The 20,707-nt window shown below is 39.6% G+C and overlaps 1 protein-coding gene across 2 annotated transcripts in view; it reads left to right on the top strand.

Annotated features, from left to right (window-relative positions):
* The window catches only part of ANKRD10 (ankyrin repeat domain 10), a 34,850-nt gene that overhangs the window by 1,229 nt on the left and 12,914 nt on the right, over positions 1-20,707 (top strand). For both annotated transcript variants that reach the window (XM_023519183.1, XM_003799992.3), the window contains exons 2-4: positions 3,092-3,244; positions 7,205-7,296; positions 18,572-18,807. In XM_023519183.1, the coding sequence (XP_023374951.1) occupies positions 3,092-3,244; positions 7,205-7,296; positions 18,572-18,807 (481 nt within the window). The remainder of the gene's footprint in view (positions 1-3,091; positions 3,245-7,204; positions 7,297-18,571; positions 18,808-20,707) is intronic.

Raw genomic sequence — 20,707 nt, forward strand, 5'->3', positions numbered from 1 at the left:
GTCTCAAAAAAAAACAAAACTTTTTGCTTGGACAGGTGTGGTAAGATTAGTGGTTTTGTTTATCGTGGACCCAAGTTACTGTACAAGAGTCTAGACTAAGTAGCCTTGGCCGGGCGCGGGGGCTCAGGCCTGTCATCCCACTTGGCAGGCTAAGGCCGGAGACTCGCTTGAGCCCGGAAGTCCAGACTAGCCGGGACAACACAGCGAGGCCCCGTCTCTACTGAAAATAGAAAAATCAGCCGGGCGTGGTGGCGCCTGTGGTCCCAGGTACTCGGAGACTGGCAGGATGGTCGCCGAGCCCAGGAATTGAAGGTTGTAGTGAGCTGTGATCCCACCACCGCTGCAGAATGTCTCCGGAAAAACCGAACAGCGTTATCTTTCTCGGGTGCCCTTGCATTTCTCTTTACCCTTTCAATTGAAAGTTTTGGGGAAATGTTTTTCTCCAAAAACATTAGGATTAGGATATTTACTCAGAGAAGTAAAGTAGTTTTAAACTTTTACCATGTATTTCAAAAGTTCAGATGTTTTTCTTCAAAAACATTACGATTAGGATATTTGCTCAGAGTAGTTTTAAACTTTCACCATGCATTTCACAAGTTACCCACTTCAGTGATTAACCCTTTTTTAATTATACCAAATTCAAGGACATTTATAAATGTTTTCCCTTGTAAATGAGATTAGGTCGAAATAGAGAGTTTTGCTGAAATACATGGGAGGTAATGTAAAATGAGTTGTTCTTGTTCCTGAAAAAACTGAAAGGCACCTTGCTGTCCCTAGTGCCACATCACTGCGCACTTGATCTTTTGAGAAGCAGTTTCTGATTCTCCTTATAAAATGGAAAACTCAGACTTAAGAAATGAAAGGGAGTTTTGATGGTAGGGGTGGGGCAAACAAGTTAATCAGCCCTCAGGGCTTTTGCCTCCCGGGGTTCTGTCTAAAGTTGTGCTACTCCAGTGCCAGTTGCAGAAAATGAATGCCCCTGGGAAATCGGGTTCTCAACAAACAAAAGGTAAAGAACCACCCTCCCACCCTCCTGCCCTCCTGCCCCCAGCCTAGAATAGATTTCCCAAGGAAGTTAGTAATCTGAGGATTATCTCCCTCCGGAGTGCCTCTTGCTCTGGTTTATTTTTACATTAAAGGTTAGTAAACTTAAAGGTCCTCAACATCTTTTCCATCCTGGTTGTTTTAAGGAGAAAACCTCACAGTCAAGGACTGCTTTTATTTTTTGAGCAGACTCCCAGGTCATTCTCTCCTCTCTGCCCTGGTTGACGATGACACAGTATTGTGTGACAACCGGTGTACAATCTGTAGAATGCTTAAAGCTGTATTACAAATAGTTGCTTAAAATACTTATTTTCCCAGCCCAAGGATGCTTCCACTTTTCTGTGGGGATAAAAATAACCTTAACCACTTTAAAATGGTAAATTTTGTGTTGTGTGTATTTTATCAGATTTTTATTTGAACAATTAAAATGACTTTTAAAAAGTCTCTGTGGAATTCAAATAGTAGATTTAAACCTTAGATATCGAATGTTATGGAGGCAGGTCCTTTATTGTTTTCAGCTGTCTTTAATCATCGGCCTGTAGGGTCCTAGCTAGGGAAGGGCCTTAGAAATCAGTCTCCTGTCCAGGCGTTCCCATCATGCCCTCCTTTTACATAGGGTCAGGCTGTGTTCTTAGCGTGTCCTGGCAGCTCAAGTTACCTAATCTTTGTGAGGCTCATTCCCAGAGGACTAAACAGTGTCTAAAACTTCTCATAATATCTTTTATAAAACACACTCTCGCACAGTTATCTTTTCAGACTTCCAAAACCAGTTATCTAAATTGAACCAGTGTGAACAGATTTAAGTCTGGTAAGCTCTCAATTATTAAAGGTCAACCACTTTGGCATACTAAGTGATTTTCATCTTTGTTTCATTTTTGTTGAGTTTCAGATCTGTTACTAGTTAATATTTTCCATTTTCATTCAGAAAATTAATAAAGGCAGTAAATACAATTATACAGAAGTTGTCTCATCAGCCTTCACAGGTTTAGGTTTGCTGAAGACACTCCATGTTTGAAATCTGTGTACTCCCACCTGTGAGTTTGTCTCATAGAAGTATTTATTGGAAGTCTTAAATTACTCGCAAGGATAACGATGGGAGTATCATCTTTTTGCGGGTGAAGCTTCTCTTGAGAGAGAACTGGTTACAGTGCTTTTTCACTACCACTCTGACCCAGGAGGCAAGCAAGGCAAGTTAGGGTTAGAGATCAGCTGGAGCTGAGCAGCAGCTTGACACCTTGGGAGGCACCAACACCTGAACCAGATGAATTCTTTTAGCTAGAGGCTAGTGTAGTATTGATTCCTGCCTACAAACTTTGTCTTGACTTGCCAGTTGCATCAGTCAGCTGCAATGTGCAGAGCTCCGCTGTGCTGGGGCGGGCCTTTTTTTGGCATAGTTTTTTTTGTTTTGTTTTTCAATTTTAAAAGACTAAGAAATAATGGAGAATGGGCCTTAATTGAGTATTCAATGAACATTCAGTTCTGGCTTGTGTAAAAATGTGCACTTGTACACACTATAGAAAACTGACTATAGTTTACTATGGCTAGAGGACGTTCTGTAACCTACTGATTGCGAATAGTACAGTAGAGCCTTCATCGTTGACCACCTCCCTAATTTTCGTAGACCAAGCGTGTACCACATGTACGTTACCAGTTCGGTAGGCCTAATTCCTTATGTTGACCAGTTTGTTACGCCCCTTGGGTGATCAACTTACAGAAGTTCTACTATATGTGTAAAAAACCCAATTTCAGTAAGAGGGTTTTCAATAATCTTTCCTGATTTGGATTTATTCAATTGTAGGGAAACAAAAAATACTTCAATCTGCATAGTGTTAGTGTTTTTGCATCTTTCTTTTCCTGTGTACCAACTTTATGAGATCAAGGAGAAAGATTTCTTTTAAATGCCTTTTAAAATTTTCATGGTATTGGGAAGGAAGAACTTAATTTGTTTTCTTAAACTGATAACAAAAATAGCATTTGTCAGGATGTTTGTGTAACATTTAATAGGATACTGACATTTCTGTATGTTTCATCCCTCCTATTTTTGAAGTTGGAGTGCTTAATACAGTTGGTGAGAGCCGGAGCCACACTCAATGTCTCCACCACGAGGTACTCCCAGACGCCAGCCCATATTGCAGCCTTTGGAGGACATCCTCAGTGCCTAGTCTGGCTGATTCAAGCTGGAGCCAACATTAACAAACCGGTGATTGACTTGACTTTGTTTACTTTTGTTTTTCTTTTCCTAGTTATAATTATGCGGGTGGTATTGCTTTAAATTGAGACCTTAATTAGAGTTTGGTATCTTTCCCTGAGGGCAAACTGGAATTTGTTTCTTCAATTATTTGTGGATAATAGGCCCTTTCCACAGACATGCTTTCTGGTTATAGAGTGCTTTTACCTGTTTTGTGACTTAAGGTGATCAACTGTGTTCCAGGGTGATTTGCCCCAGGTTATGGCCAGTAACTAAAGGAGCCTGACCTGGAGCCCAGCTTTCCTGGCTCCCTGCTCACAGCTGCCTCAGCTTCCTTCCACAGATACACACGCACGCTAGCGAAACAGGGCTACCAGGTCAGCTCTGAAGTGGGTTAACGTTGCCTGAGACACAAGTTAGGGATGATGACTGCATGCAGGTAAGTAGCTAAGTGTTGTTTACTGAGTGGGAAGCTTCTCATGGACGTAGTATTTGAGATTAAATACACAGACATGAACGTAACTGTGCCAATTTTTTCATTGTATGTTTATAGTATCTTGTCACCTGAATGAAACACACGTGCACACAAGTGTTTAGATAGTAGGGACTTGGTTTATAAGACAAGCATCTGGGTGTAGAGGTGTCCACGGATAATTTGCTCTGTAGCAGTCCCGAGACGCAGCATCCTATTCCAAGGGACTAGTCTACAGGACTTAGGCTCTATTCTTTATGTCTCTCTATGTGTCTTTTTTACTTTGTCCTATTTTTCCTTTTTTTTTCCTATGTAGTTTTCAAGGTCCTGTTGTGTGCAAAGGAACTTTGCTCTCCTCATTACTTCTGTTTCCCCTAAGATCCGTTCCTTGGTTGCTACCAGGTATAAAGTAGTTGCCAGCTCCTCTCCTAAAGATAACTCAGTATTCCTCTCTCATACCGACAAGGGACTGAGAGAAGGTGTTTTTAGCCATGGTTTAAAACAGGGATCAATGAGAAAGAGGGTAAGTGATAAGAGGGCAGTTTGTTCTTTTGGAGACTTTAATACAGGAGTCCTTAATTTTAAACATGGGGCCATTTCACTATCCCTCAGATCGTTGGAGGGCCGGACTGCAGGCCCCAGGACAAGTCGGCTGCTAAGCAGGACAGGCAACAGCGGCAGAAACACCCAGCGGGCCAGATAAATGTCCTTGGCAGGCCGCAGTTTGAGGACGCCTCCTAAGTACAGATAAAGTAGCCAGGAATTTAGACCTCTTTCTGTTACTAAACTGAAACTTGGAGTGTGGGACAACTTCTAGGCTTCCCATGCTACCTCCTCTTCCTTCGGCCTCCCGAGGTGTGCAGTAGGTGCCAGCTGTCTCTGCTGCCTTGTAGCCTGTGCATGTTTGGGAGTTAGGAGTTGCCTGCTGTGCGCCTTCCAGGTGCGCCAGCCCCCTGGTCGTCCATTGCCTGACATGTTGCTTCTACCTGTCCTGGTGGAAGGGGTACTGTAGGCTTGATTCCAGTTCTGCTGAACAAATTGTCTAACCCTGTGTTTAAGACCTCTGAGCTCCAGAAGTCCCCTTTTCAGATAGTGTCTTAGAGCATTTCAGGATCTTCAACAGATGGGGAGGGCAGGAAGTGGCTCTAGATAGCACCTGCCTAGAGCCCTCCCCTGCACTCTGCTGCCTCTGGCAGAACTTTCCACATTTCTCTCTCTTTAATAACCATTCTCAGAGCTGACACATTGCCTGGGGTATGGTTTGGCATTATTAAGCATCCTGGAATTTCTCCTTAAAGGATCTTAGGTTGTATGCAGTCTCCCAACATGCAGAATTTAGATCTGAATCTTGGGTGTTCTGTTATATGCTAAGTGGACTGTGACATCTCTTGTGAAGGGTGCCCCATGACCCTCGAAGTCACAATAGCCTTTTATTAGCTGCTCTAACATACTGTTGATTCTTCTTGAGGTAATCGTTTTCTCATTTTTCTATATAGAAACTCTTACAAAGCCAGATCCAGGTATTCTCCTTTGTTGCTTGCGTATATTTAATTTTGTGAACCTGGCATAGCAAACCCATCTCCTAGTTGCTAATCTCTGAGCTTGCTCACTGCTGACAGCTCTAAATCCATTTTCCTCTGACTCCCTTGGCCATCTTGAAGGTGAACCTAGGAGATGCTGAAACTCCGATGTGCTGTCTGTGCAGGTCAGCTTCTGAGTTACCCTTAAAGGAAATGAGGTGAACTTTTGCGAGCCTTGTCTTGAGTATCTATCCTTTCTTGCTGGCATTTGATGTTGCCTTTAGTCCGTAGTGTCCAGATAGTTGGAAGTCAGTGCCTCGCCTGACTTGAGATCTCCAGCACCACTCCCAGCTGCTTTATCATCCAGAGTTTGCCAGAGTGGAGAGTGGCTGGGCTAAGCTGGAGACTTAGGGACCCTTCCTGTGGCTCTTTACTCTTTTACAGGGGTCTATGCCCTTTGAGTGTTTTCTTTTTGTAACTCAACAAAAAACATGAGCTGGGTAGCTTTGCTTTTTCTCCGTCGTCTGTTAATATCACATGGTTACCAAACCCTTTATTTCATCTTATTCTAAGGAAAGCATGAAAACCCACCGCCCTGAAACCTCACCTAAATCTAGTTTTTCTGGCCAGTTATGTAGCTTTTATTTGTCCTTATTTTAGTCCTCTCCTCCTTTTGGGGGGAGGGTAGGGGTATGTTTTTACTTTTTAAAAACTATTTGACTTTTCTGTATAGCCGCATGGTTTTCTGTGTTTCTTTTCCGTTTAGAGCTTCACTTTCTATTCTTTGTAGACCTTGTTTAATCCTTCTGGTTTTCTGTAAATTAACCTACTGCTATTTCCTTTAGGTTCAGGTGCTTCACTTCAGCTTTCCCCTGCACTGGTGAGGGATTCTGACGGGCTGTGTTCTGGTGCCGCACACCGTGCACACCTGCCCCAGGCCTGCTGTGTCTCTGCCCCACAGTCGTGTGGGGCTTGTCTGCTGCCAAGTCACTTCTGATTATGACTTTGAAGTGTGGTTGCTGCAGGAGCTTCTGCACTAACCCTCAGAATCTCCACACAACAGTCTTAATTTTTGTAAAAGAAATGATGTCTTTCTCTCGGTGGTTGCATTTGATTTTTGTCTCTTGCTTGGCCGACAGCATGAACTTGTTTTGCATGACCGTGGTCTCCACGGCAGTTTCCCTGGATCTGCTCACTTCCTGCCACCTCCACCTCGCATCCTAAAGCAGAAATCTGATTCTTAGGCAGAGTTTGGTGTGTTTGACCTTTGTGTTCTCCCTTTTCTTGGCCAAACCATTTTGTCTAAATTGTCCCAATGCCATTTCAAAATAGAAAATTTGAGCAAGACCCCATTGTTGGCTCCGGTTCCTGTAGTAGGAACACAGTGGAGCAGGCCATGCGGTGGTTACAGTGTACTGTCTCTTGGACTTGATTATGTTTTAATGTGTGAGTTTTCGTACATAGTACAATTCTTTTGGGTTAATGTAAACACATTTGTGCTGAGATCGACCATAAAATGATCTGTAAATCACTATGGAGAGCGTTCAGGCTCTTGTTCCTGGAGAGGCCCTGACATGTAGGTGGCTGGCCTCAGCTGAGCATGCCTGGCCAGCCGTGTCCTCTTTGTGTGGCCTCAGCTGAACATGCCTGGCCAGCCGTGTCCTCTGGGTATGGCCTCAGCTGAATACAACTGGCCACCTGTATCCTCTGGGTGTGGCTCCAGCTGGATACGCCTGGCCAGCTGTGTCTTCTGTGTGTGGCCCCAGCTGAACACTCCTGGCTGGCCGTGACCTCTCTGTGTGGCCTCAGCTGAACACGGCTGGCCAGCCATGTCCTCTGTGTGTGTGGAGATTTGCCATCTTCACCACGGGGTTTTTATTTCAGAGATGGATAAAGTCATCTCTGGCCTATGCTAATTTACTGTAAAATGCAGGTGCTTTGGTAGGTCTGAGCATTGCTGTGTTGCTTTTGTTGTTTCAGGATTGTGAGGGTGAAACTCCCATTCACAAGGCGGCTCGCTCTGGGAGCCTGGAGTGCATCAGTGCCCTAGTGGCCAACGGGGCTTATGTCGAGTAAGTGTCTTTGTTTATTCTTCCCAAGTAAAGATGTAGTAGAGGATGTTATGTTTAAAGGCAATACTTAGAGCAAGCAGAAGTCCTAAAACTTTGTTTTTAAAATTAATAATGTAAATTTGCCTTTTAGACTAGCAAGAGGCTTAATTTCCCAGCAGCCTCAGGATTCTTGTCATGAGAAAGTATTTGTATGGAAAACAGTTAATTAGATTTGGAACTTGGCATCCTTGACTCTGCCACTAACTAGTGTCACCACGGGTGAGTCTTGAGACTTTCCTTTGCCAAGTTTTAATTTCCAAATAAGAAACTTGGATTGGGCTAGAATATCTTTCAGGCCTCTCTGGCTCAGAATATTGTTGAAGACAGTTTTTCTAGGTTTTGATTACCTCATCTTAGCAGATGTGAGAACAGTATGTTTTAAAGTCTATTATGATTTAATGATTTACAGCTCCTTGGAAGATAGGAACGACTATGTACATTAAAGACTTGAGATTTGCCATGAGCTTCTGATACTGATGCATTGTCTAGAATACCCTAGCCCAGTTTACATCAACTGCATTACTTAAAATTTGATACAACAGTCTTAATGTTTAGATCTGTTAATTTAGAAACATGATCTTATATGCAGATCATTAGCCATGGCATTGTACGTTTAATTTAGGTGTTAAATTCGTGTGTTTTAACTTTCTTTCAGAGATTTATATTATAAAAATTTTTTTTCTGCAGTTCACAGCATTAACAAAATGGATGCGGTTTTCACCCTTAAATGTTGAGTGTAAGCTATAGAGCCTTAATAACCAAAATAACTGATATCAGCTTTTTTGTTTTACCTTAAGTGTTTTGAATAATTCATAAAGATTAATTATAAACCACCTTATTCTAATTGGAAATGTGAAAATTAAGAGTTGGAGGAATAAAACCCACCAAACTAACTTAGTTTAACCCTTTGGTTTCCATTTCATTGCTTTGACTCTGTATTGTAGTAAATATTGAAAATAGACCCTGGGCAGCAAGACCACATAGGTCAATGCAAGGCGCATCTGAGTGCCAGAGGCTGTCGTTAACCTTGTAGCCTCTTAGCTTCTGTTTCCTTGAGTTTGCTGGCAAGATTAGTCATTAGAAGGGGCTTAGATCCTTTACTTCTGTAGTGACTTAGTGTTATAAATATGGCCTTTATCTGCTGCTGCATTGCAGGGACCTGGTGACTTTATATGTAGCTGTGACATAAGGTAATGTAAAAAGAAATGATAATATATTATACATAAGGAGAAAATATTGTGTATTAAGGAAATTCTCAGTGGGTTGCTGTAATGCAAAGTTATGTAGGCAGTTTTCTTAGCTGTATTTAGATTAAAAAATCTTCAATTTTAATAGCAGAAGCTTTGATTATAAAATACAGAGTCATATATAACATAATTGATTAAAATGCTTAATTGTCATTTATTGAAATAATTAGAAGTTGATCTTTTTAACAACTTATTTTTCTAAATAATACTCTAATTGGTCCTGAGCATTTCATTACAAAGATGTTTTAGTCATTTTAATGGATTGTTTTAATCCCTTGAGCCAATAAATATTCACAGTGTCCTCTTTTTAGTAGGTGTCTTTTTAAAAATGAGAATTTTTATTTACAATTCTGTCCTTGGTTACAGGGCCCTCAAGTGTCTCTTTTCTCCCAGGTGTGGCTGAGACGGCCTCAGGTGCCTGTCTGTTTTTCCTTCTCAGTATGAGAGCCACCCCTCAAGACCCTGCATTATGGTGACTTCCTTGGACTGAGCTTTCAAAATTTTTTTAGAAGAAATATTTATCCTGAGCTACCTAGCCAAATGCGTTTCTTAAAATTATAAGTCTTTGGCCTGGGGATAAAGCACAAATAATAATGATTTATTGCTGTTGTGTTATGTGGTTAATTAGTTTTAACATATAGATAAAACTAATGTTTTGCCAGTAATTTAAGTTGTAAATTGCTTCTTGATGTCTCTTCTGCACATTTTTGTAATTTGCCCCTTTACTCCATTAACATAAAACAGTTTGAATCCCTAAAATAATGGTATTGGGTCTATTGTATTTATTTCCCTGTAATGCTGCCCATATGGTAAAGTATAGTCCTAGCAAGTACTATGCCCTTTCTTTTTTAAAGAGATCAGCTTATTTAAAGTTAATTACTTTTTCCTGTTCTGAATTATTTTTCATGTTACATGGTGTAATATTTAGGAGATAATATAAATTTTTCCTTTTCTTATGAATAGATTAAAAGCTGCCTTATGTCAATATTTTTAAATTAATAATTTTCCTCTTGATTCCTGCTTTACTTTTTATATATCTATGAGATAAAGTGGCCAAAGTCTTAAATTATGCTTTTCTGGAATGAGGTAGATGGTGAGGGCAAGTCACTGGCGTGTCTCTGGCCAGATGGTCGTCACATCACTCACTTGTAATGTAGGTGCATCTGTAGATAACGCATTTCAGCTGCTGCATCGTATTAAATTTTCTAGCGTCACACGTGAGTATGTTAATGGACTTTGTTTTTATTTTCTTATTTTAAATCTTGAGTTTTGGTGCCAAGTTTTCTTTTCTACGTGAGGTTCTATTTCTGGCTTACAGGATAGCCATCATTTTTGTCATCATTTATTTCTAAAAATTAAAATACACAGGATTTTATAACAGTTCTGTGACCATACTAAACGTTTGTGTACTGTAAAGGATCTCAGCTTCTGTGTCTAAGCATGGGGTTTTCATTGAGTTCAGTTATCTTCACCTATAATCTTGCTTGAGTGGTGGTTAAATTTCTCCATCGCAGCCAGTGCTTAAATGGTGCTTCCTTCCCACTTAGGGTTTTGATTGGAAGAAGGGCATATATTAACATGGAGACGTCATCACCTAGTTTTTCTTAAGATCATGGAATAAGTAACAGCAGATTACGTCTTAATGTGATTTTGGAAAAAGTGGAAAACTTGCTGTCTGCTGATACTTTAGAGCTTTTTACTACTAACCTGGTGAATAGGAGATCTTGAAGCCTTGGGTTAGCTATACTTTTAGTAACTTGGTACCAGTTAATTTTGCCTGCTCTATTTTCTTGAGAGATAAAGTGGAGAATGTTTCCATATCAACCACATTTTAAAATAGCTTTATGCCACTGGGTAGGAATAAAGGGCCTTAGCAAGATTTCAGAGTGGAACCAGAGTTACTTGCATGTCAGGCAGTTGGCTAGTCCATCTTAATACCACTTAGACAGATGCAGGTATTTAGTGGTACAGCCTCATACCCTTCTGTAGGAGAGGATTTCTTTACAAGCCGTTTATTTTGTGGTAACCAGATACTCAAGTGGGCTACATGTATTTTAACTGAATTATTTGGTCCCAAGAGAAACTTAACTATCATTAGTTAGCTAGCATCTAGAGCATTGTTTTTCAACTTTTTTTTACCTCATGGCACACTTGAACCTATAGTTAAACTTCAGTGGTGCAGCTAAATTATGCTGATTTAAAAAGAGTTAAAAAAGAATATACTGACTGTGCTTTGATCTTTTGAAAATAATTTAATGGTCTTTAAGAGTTTATGAGGTGCAACTGTTGAAAATCCCTTGCCTTCCATAATCAAGTTTAGTGACTCTAGAAAAGTCTTTCTTTTTAGTTTAGAAAACACACACAGTTGGCTTAGAATATCAAAAGCGTAAACGTGCTAGCAGACTTACCTTAATACTTCACAGAGTGCTGCCGGACTTGGAGAGATTCTTAAGCCAAACTAAACCAGTTGAGTTTGGTTTATAATTGGTGGCATTTTTGACCCACCTTTACTTGTTTGTCATAGAACCCTTTCTAGAAGTCCCTTTTTCATCAGAGCAAAGACAGACAACGAGCGTATTTAATACCAGTGTCAAATTCGTTTGTAGCTTTTGCTCTTGGCAAAATGTAACTTTATTAGCTAGATTTGCTTCATTAGCTACTCATTTCTTAAACTTACAGTCTTCATTGTTCTCTTACTGGCCCTTGAGAATAATACTCCAGTTATGAAATTTATCAGAACTATGACTCTGAACTAGTATTTTCTGATTTTAGATTCTCTGAATTTTGATCGTACTCACATCCTGGTATTTGCCTCCCTTATCTAGTCATCACTATAGCAAACTTCTCTGATTTTGTTATTTTCTGGTGGCTCTTCTTAACTATTAAAAGGGTTTGAGGATGGAGGAATCATTTCTTGAGGAAGCTCTGAAAGTTTGCATGTCAGGCAGGAGCAGATAGTGGGCAAACGGCATTCCAGAACTGTTGGCAAATTAAATTTAGAATTCTGATTATATTTCATAATTGCATGTAGCCACTGCTTTTATACATTGTGCTTTCAAATAAAACGAATGATTTCTAAGTCAAGATCCTTACTAAATTATAGTGAGAGCATGTTAAATATTTCATCTGACTCCTAGAATGATGGATGCTCTTGTATTTTAATGTATGCAAACATAACTGTGGTTAAATTACAGTGTAAAACTATCTTCAGTATTATTGAACTTGAAATGAAAACTTGGCACCAAACTTATTTTAGGTAGAAACTTTTAAAAAAATAGTTTCTTCCTACTGTTAACTGAAGAATATATTTAAGAAAGTCTTTCTAATTTTAGAGTTTGGATACCAAAGGGTTAAAATTCTTTTACTGAAGAAGTTTTAGATATTTGCTAATGTTTTGTCTGTACAAATGGACATTTAGAAATGTTTCTTTTTTTAATGATTCCATGTATTTGCTTATTTCCATCTAGGAATAGTTACTAATGTATTTGAGATACAGCATACCAAATTTTAAAGTAACCAGAATCGTGAGTTGATGGTTTTTAGTCCGTACTGTTAAACTATTGTTGAAATATTGACATATTTAAATTGGCTTCATGCTGAAAAATTACTGAAGGTAATTTAAAAGGCAGTGTTTTCGAGCAATTGCTCATGGTCGAGGTGGTCACATGACAGTGGCTTAAGCCCAGTAAATGTGCTTCTGCACCTCATGTGTGTGTTTGTATCTTAATCCAAATGTTGCCTGCAAATATGTGATCCCTTATTTAAGTTTCCTGTTTTATGAACCATTGCCCGTTTTAAATCACACAGAAGATTCTGAATCTGTAAAAACTACACATGTCAATGTTTTACAGCTACGTAATTCGAATTGACTTGATTTTTTCAAGTAATCCTAGAAAGGGGGAGCTTTCCATATAGAAACTGCTGAAACTGCCACAGGTGCTTCTCCGAAAACCTTACGGTTGTGGCATTGAATGTTCAGTATCGCTTCCTTTCTGCACACAAGGCATACTGTTGAGGTATTTGTTGCGGTGATTGGTTTTAATGCTAATCTAGGAATTCAGATATAGATTCTTTAGATTTGCATGCTTTGCTTACCCTAATTTATGATATCTACCTTTTTATTTGTAAACTAACAATAGCTAAGTTGAGATCAGAATTTTAACAGAAATATTTATATAAAAATTGTGGTTATGTTTTATTGTCACATGGCATTAACAATAAGAAAACATCCTGAAGTGTATGTGACAACTCAGATTCTAAAAATTTGAATTTTGAGTCATTTCCCGATGTGTGGTTTTTCAAAATTACAAAAAAAAAATATCAAAAACTACTCTTATCAGAATGGCTTCTTTATTCTGGGATTGTGGCACTATAAGTGGAAACCAGATGGCTGGCCACACTGGCTGGTGGCAGGAAGGATTTGGATTCTTAAGATATTTTGGGAGGGGGGGTTATTAGATATGTTAAATTTTAATATGCTGTATAGAATATTCTTAACAAAAATAGAGCACATAAACATTTATCTTAACTTTAGTAAAGTTAATGCTAGTTTGATTTGGTTTTGCCAGTTACTTGGCAGAACATTTAGTTCATAGTAAAGATGATTCAATGTCATCTCATGTTTTAATATTCTAATTTGAAAGAATAGTAGGAACTGTTAGGAAACCTGGGTGGCCTGCTCAGTAATTGTTTTCAAAGTCTTGATGAATGTTACAGGAGGTAGAATTTATAGATATACACAGTCATTGTAGTTTTTCATAATAAAAGAAGCAAATTTAGCTTATCAGCCTAAAACTGATCATTCCAACTTCCTTTTAAGGAAAAAATTTTTAAAGTTTCAAACTAGAACCAATTTGAATGTTGAGTTGCTTGATAATCTGATTTTTTTAAATCTCTGTTCATTTTCAAAGATTTTTCAAATGGATGTTAGGGAAGACCAGGGAGCGCTTGATCTTCTCACAGCACCTCACAGCACACTTACCTCGCTGTCAGAAATGAACAGGCTCATCCTTAGGTGGACACAGTCTGTGCCTATGTGCAGCAAACTGAGGTTAAATCCAGAAGGTACACACTTCAAAGATTCAGTCTAGAGATAACGTGGACACTTTGACAGCTACTACAGTATTCATTCAAAATACAGTTTTTGAGAATCTTTTTAAGCAATGTCTTCCATAAGTCCTCTTTGAAGTACTGTGTGTAACACTGCAGGGCAGGCAGAAGGGTGCTGTCTTTACCCCACCTCACGGGGTCATAGGAGCTGCCAGCAGGTAGCGGGCCCTGTGGTCACACAGTACACTCAGTAAATACCTGCAGATCAAGGGTGAAGGATGGGCTGGTTTGAGAATACTATGCCAGAGCAAAGTACTGGATTCAAATGTGGAATTCACATAGAACCTAAAAATCAGGTGTTTATTTGTGTGCCCAATTTTTTGATTTTAGGAAAATAAACCAGAATAGTTTAGATTTAATGTGTACTTAATCTCGGAACACTAAATGGAATTTGAAGATTTAATAAATTTAACACATTTTAGCTAGGATTACTGTTCAACTATTAAAACATCAAAATTGAAAGAATTGCTTAACAGGAAGGTATATGTGAAAATAATAAAATTTAAGACCTCATCTTTTGTTAAGTGAAAGCATGTTGAGAATTGTATAATTTAATGATATTCTCATCTGTTTAACTTTGGAACCTGCATGATCTTCAGCCTCTAGAATGCATTTGAAATTAAACTGTACAGAGCAGTTTGAAGATCTTGCTTTGTGCAGGTGAACCAGCTGCCTGATGCCGCTGTGAGCGCTGGAGTGTGACGGAAACACTGGCGTGGAGGAGGAAGGTGGTTTCCCTCCCTGTGTCTCTCCAGGTCTTTGTTTTACGTCCTTCTGAGGTTTACTTTTAGGTATTTTTCTTGGTGTTTAGCACTTTGTGACAGAGTCTATAACTTTTAAAAAGTTGCCTTTTGAATTTAATAGTGAATTAATTTAAGACTAATAGACATTTTTCAGAAAATCCATTATAAAGAGTAGAATAAAAGGTAAAAGATTTCTTCAATGAGATGTCGTCTCATCCCAGTTAGAATGGCTGTTAATCAAAGATAACCAGCAGTTGCTGGTGAGGACGCATGAGGAGGAATCTCACAGCAGTGCTGGTGGGGATGAGAGCTAGTGCAGCCACCACGGAGAACAGTTCTGGAGGGTCCTGGAAAAGCTGAAAACAGAAGCACCATGTGACCTGCTGTCTCACCCCGGGGTGCAGGCTCAAAAGAAAGAAAACCAGACACCAGAGAGATGCCTGCGCTCAGTGGTTATTGCAGCACTAGGCACAACCACTCAGGTTTGGAATTAGCCTGAATGTCCATCAACAGATGAATGGATAAAGAAAATGTGGCATATACACACAGTGGAATATTATTTAGCCATTAAAAAAGAAAGTTCTGTCATTCACAACAAGAACTTAGAAAGCCTTACACTAAGTGAAATGAGCCGGACACAGACCCATGCTGTATGTCTCATTCATATGTGGACACTAATGTAAGTTAGTAGTTACTAGAGGCTGGGAAGGAGGAGGAGATTAGGGTGAGATTAGTTAAGGATACAGAGTTACAGGAGGAGTAAGTTCTGGGCTTTTCCGGTGCTCCAGGGGACTGTAGTCAACAATAACATTTTTAAATAGCAAGAAGGGAGGATTTTGAACGTTGCCAACACAGATAAATGATAAATGTTTGAGGTGATGGATATACTAGTTACACAAACGTCACTGTGCATAGTATTGAAACTCACAGTGTACCTTATAAATGTGTACAGTTGTGGGTCATTAAAAATAAGAATAAAAATAGAATAGTTACAGTGCCCTATATTTGATTAAATGTCATTCACCAGACTGGCCTGCCTTTTTCTGTATGGTCTATAAGCTAACATTTTTAAATGACTAAACAAAAATGAAAGTATTTCTCAATATAAAATCGTATGTAATACGAAATTCAGTGTCCATAACTAGCCACACTCAATTGTCTGAGGGTGCGTGACCAGTGAAGGCTGAAACACTCACATCGGTCTGTTGTGGGTAACAGCCCTCCCGGGGACTAGGTGGCGCTGGTGACCATCTAGGCCCATTTCTGCTCTGTGCACTGTGCAGTTGAGCCACCACTTACAAGTTTTTTTTAACGTGAGCAGATAAGAATTAGGATGTTTCAAACAGGGATTAGAGAGGGGATATTGAAGCAGGAAATGAGGAGGGGGGCGTCTGTGAAAGGAGTGACCGCTGGCTTTATTGGGTGCAGAGTTAGGCATTAGCAGACTCTATAAGGACATTGTGCCACTCAGTTGGATGACATGCTGTACACTCGGTGCCCAGTAATGGAGAAGCCAGAGTGGAGATCTCACACAGCTCACTATGAGCACTGTGTGCTACAGGTTCTGGTGTCTACCCTACACGCTTTCTAGAACTTTTTATCTCCCTGTCAGGTCTAACTTTCAGCACCTCCCGCCCCCAAATTATGTGAGAAGCCAGAAGTTGTTTGATTTGTGATTATTTCCTGCTTGCTTAGTCCATACATAGGAGCGCATAGCATGGGCAGTAATTTTTGGCAGTAATTCTTGTGAACTCTTTTTAGTTAAGTAAGTTTTAAGATGATGCCTCACGCCGCACGGGAATTTGGTTGGCTCTAGTGCAAGTACCATGCCATGCAGTGTGTGACTGCTTTTGGGCAGGGGCAGGCCTTGTTAGTATTAACCAGTAGTCAAATACTCCCAGACATTTAAAATCTCCAGTAATTTTCACGTCTGGGCGTTATTTTGTGCTTTTTCAGGTTACATTTCCTTGGAAAAACAGTACACTTAACTGTTGTAACCCAGAGTTGGACTAGTGTTCAGGTTCTGAGTGTGGAGGAAAGGGGGTGATTGTGTTTTAGGGACCTGTTAGCAACTTTAGAAGGTTGGCATGCCCCTAAGCTGCTTGGTTTTCCTCAGTGAACTGGCATTTGTAATTGTAGATCCCATTTTAAAAATCTGTTTGCTGTTCTTCTTTCTCTGATCCACCAAGAGTGGTTTTTACTGTCAGCCTCATTAATCTGCACTTTGATTTGTCCTGGTATTAAGTGACGGCTGGTCATTTCTGTGTTCTTTGATTTTGGAGAGCAGGACCATGCTTTCTATAGAAATGATCATTTTTATAAACTTTATGTTCTCAGTCTTCATCTTTCCAAATTCTGGAGAGTTTTAAGATTTTCATATTTTTCTATTCACATTCTTGACAAGGGTAGACCTGCTAGACCTTCTTCACTTCTGATGTCTTTTGAAAATGACATTTCTAAAAAATCAAGCTGTATTTAATATTTGTGTAACTAGTTGATTTTATTTTGTACAGATACATAATTTACATTATGATTTAATATAATCTGCCTATACTTTGCTATTCCCTTTCCATTTAAATCTATACCAAAATAAAAAACATGAAATACTAGAATGATAACAGTCAGAATTCACAGCCTCACAGTCCTGTGGCAAATGTCAGTGTCGATCCCTGATGGTCCTGCACACAGCTGCCTTATATTTTTGAACCATTTTGTTGATTTCTCGGATTCTCAAGTCTTGCCTCTTTTATATTTGATAGAATTGTGTTTGGTTTGCTCTTCACAGTGTACATTTCTCATGCTTTAAAAAGCAGAGACGAGTTCAGTACCTGTCCACATAGGTATTTCATTGCTGAAGTTAGAACTGTGTAGATGACTGGAAATAGAAATGTAAGGCTCTTGTTATTCTGACAAAGTTAAAACAAAAACATTTTTTTGTTTTCAAGTTTTCATTGTCAGATAGTTTGAGGTCTTTAGTGTGTATGTGTGTTTGTATAGCCCCAAGGAACACAAGCCTCAGGGTTCTAGGTAGGTTATTTCAGTGACACGCTTTGCTGTGTGCCTGGCGCTGCTTATGAACAGGTATGGGACTGTCTGCTGTGTAGTGCTTCTCCCGTTTCAGTTTATAATCCTGAAGCTAACAGAATGTTTGCTTTTTTACAGGTTTATTTCACAGAACAGTGTATATTCTTGTCTTCCAGGGGAACTTCAACATGGAGTTGCTTTTGGTCCCTCAGTTTTAATTCAGTGTCCTAAAGGTTGATAAGTTCAACTTACTCTTCCATATTTTATTCATACCTTTCCCCTATGTTCTAAGCCCTCATTGCCTGCTTTAATCTGAGTCTTAGTCATGGTAGAAGACAGAGACTATTGCTTTTTAATGATTCAGCAAGTAAAATGTCAGTTCTTTTAAGTGGTAGGACTCTTAGCCTAGGGGACAAGTTTTTAGGACTATTGATAGGCTTTTCAAAGGAAACTTCTATTCAGATGTTCTGGAGTCCTGAAATGGAATACTTGTGCAGATTTCCTAAGCAAAGCAAAAAAAAATCAAAATAAGGCACAGAAACACACAGCTTTTCAGATCTCAAATCTGATAAGCTATTTCCATGTCAGGATGTCCTTCTAAACTTCCACTTATAGTGTCACATGTTAGCATAAAATCTGGCTTGTTGGTAAGCCATTATTTTTATTTTTAGGAAGCCAGTTGTTAATGAATGCCATGGACAATTTAGTACATGTTTGTTTGTTATGATTTTACTCAAGCTAAAGGAGTGGGTGATTAAAATTAAGTGCAGATAAGATAGAAGTTAGTGTCAGGTAGAGTCTGAAGTTAGCATAAATTTAAATTCTTCAGACTTAAAAGAAAACGTCATTTTGGGAAGTTAAATAGGAAGATGCCTTTTTTTAAGTTTAGTATGTTGATTTTTTTAAATTACTATCTCCCAAATCTTGCTTAGAAATCAAATGTGTGAAAGAGAAGTTAGTTATAGAGCTAGGTTGATGACCTGCTGCTTTAATGGAGATTTGCTGTAAATTTTGTGTACTCTGTGGTGTCACTCAGATAGCTAGTCAGTTGGGCAGGAGCAGAGACCAGCTGGCGTCGGACGGGCTGTGATTGGGTGTTTCTGTGTCACACAGCCTGAGAAACGCCAGTGGCCTGACGGCAGCAGACATTGCACAGACCCAGGGTTTCCAGGAGTGTGCCCAGTTTCTCCTGAACCTCCAGAACTGTCATCTGAACCGTTTCTATAATAATGGCATCTTGAATGGGGGTCATCAAAGTATATTTCCTAATCGTATTAATGTGGGAGCAAATCGAAAGAGAAGCTTGGAAGACTCGGAGCCCTTTGGAGTAAAGAAAGCTAGAACTGCAGGTGAGCCCGCTTTGTGGGTGGGAAAACAGCTGTTTGCCTTAATGTTTTCTTGTTACGGCTGAGCGTTCCTTGGAAAGGAGACCTTCACTCAAGAAGTGGTAATGTCCCCGTGGATTCGGGCGTGGCGGAGCTCTCCCCTGTGTTGCCACTGCGTGAAGAGGGGCCTTTTCACAAAGTGGGAGGCTGGGAGAGCCTGACAGCCCACATGACACGCGTGCTGACCTCTGAGCACCTAGGTCGACCTGCCGTGAACTAGGATGTTTTCATTTGTTGTACCTATTTGAAATATAACTATTAAAGAAATCTGCCACTGTGCCTGATTTTTTTTTTTTATTTGCTTGTGAATGTTGCTGAGCTTATTAAAATGCCAAGGGCTGGCAGTGAAACGTATTTCACATTGGGAAGGTAAATGTTTTCTGTGCTATTACCATTTGCACCGTGACCCGACCTCAGCTGGTCTCAGACCCCACAAGGTGCTGTGTGCTCATTTATCACAGTATGATCTTGTGGGTCAGTTTGATACTGAGGATTTAAATCTCTAAGGTAAGTTGTTTTAAGTATTCTTTAACCATTTTTAAAAGTGGTAATACTAAAGTTTGCATATAAACATAGTAAGCTAAAACTAGTCTTTAATTTGAAAAAAGTTTCCCTTTCATGTAAGAAAAGTATTGTATCTGTGTTTCAAATATGTTAATCAGAAGATAGATTGATCACACCTGTAATCTTAGCACTGTGGGAGGCCGGTGGGTTTCTTGAGCTCATAAGTTCAAGACCAGCAAGAGTAAGAACTCATCTCTAAAAAACAGCCAGGCCTTGTGGCGGGTGCCTGTGTAGTCCTAACTATGGAGCCTGAGGCAAATGAATCACTTAAGCCCAGGAGTTTGAGGTTGCTATGAGCTATGGGACATTACGGCACTCTACCCAGGGCGACAAAGTCAAACTGTCAAAATAAAGATGAAGATAGATTGATAGAGAGGCATGGGAGTGTAAAAGTAAAAACTAAAAATGACCTCAGGTAAGATTGAGGATAAACATGCATTTGTACCCTTTGGTTTTTGGAAAATCACCTGTACAAGTATAACATGGGAAAACCCTGAGTGAAATCAGTTACTGGGCTCGGCGCCGTTGGCTCAAGTGGCTAAGGTGCCAGCCACATACACCTAAGGTGGTGGGTTCAAATCCAGCCTTGGCCTGCCAAACAACAATGATGGCTGCAACCAAAAATTAGCTGGGCATTGTGGCGAGCGCCTGTGGTCCCAGCTACTTGGGAGGCGGAGGCAGGAGACTCACTTGAACCCAGGAGCTGGAGGTTGCTGTGACCTATGATGATGTCATGGCACTCTAGCCAGGGAGACAGCTTGAGGCTCTGTCTCAAAAACAAAACAAAACAATCAGTTACTGAAAGATCTGGAAGCTTTAGTTAACTTTACATTTTGTGTGAGTCAACATTGCTGCCTCATTTAATTTAGCTAAAATAATATCTAAATGAAACTTTTTCCTTTAAAGTTGGTAGAATATTCCCCAGCTGTTTGTCTTGTCACTGAAAAACTTGTGTGATTATGTGACTTTTGTAGAAATGAATTTATGAACTAAGTACAAGTTAAGGTGCTATACAAATCACAAGCATGACATGAAGGTATGCGTAGATTCAAAATGGTGTTCTGTTAACAGGGAAGTGTTCAGCCTGTCATTTTTATCAGGTTTCAATTCTTTTTTCTAATACATTCTTAAAGTACTTAAAGAGCATCCACTTTTTAAAAACATTCTGTGTGGTTCCATGTCCTCACGTGAAATGCAAGTGTCCACCCATGTGTGTTCGTACTTAAATATCCTTTGCAAATGCTGTTTTCCCTCATTGCTGATAAATCTTGAATTGTTTAGGTTTTTTTTTTTTTTTTTT

Source organism: Otolemur garnettii, unplaced genomic scaffold (assembly GCF_000181295.1).
Source record: "Otolemur garnettii isolate 467f Iridium unplaced genomic scaffold, OtoGar3 scaffold00161, whole genome shotgun sequence".
Classification (NCBI taxonomy): Eukaryota; Metazoa; Chordata; class Mammalia; order Primates; family Galagidae; genus Otolemur; species Otolemur garnettii.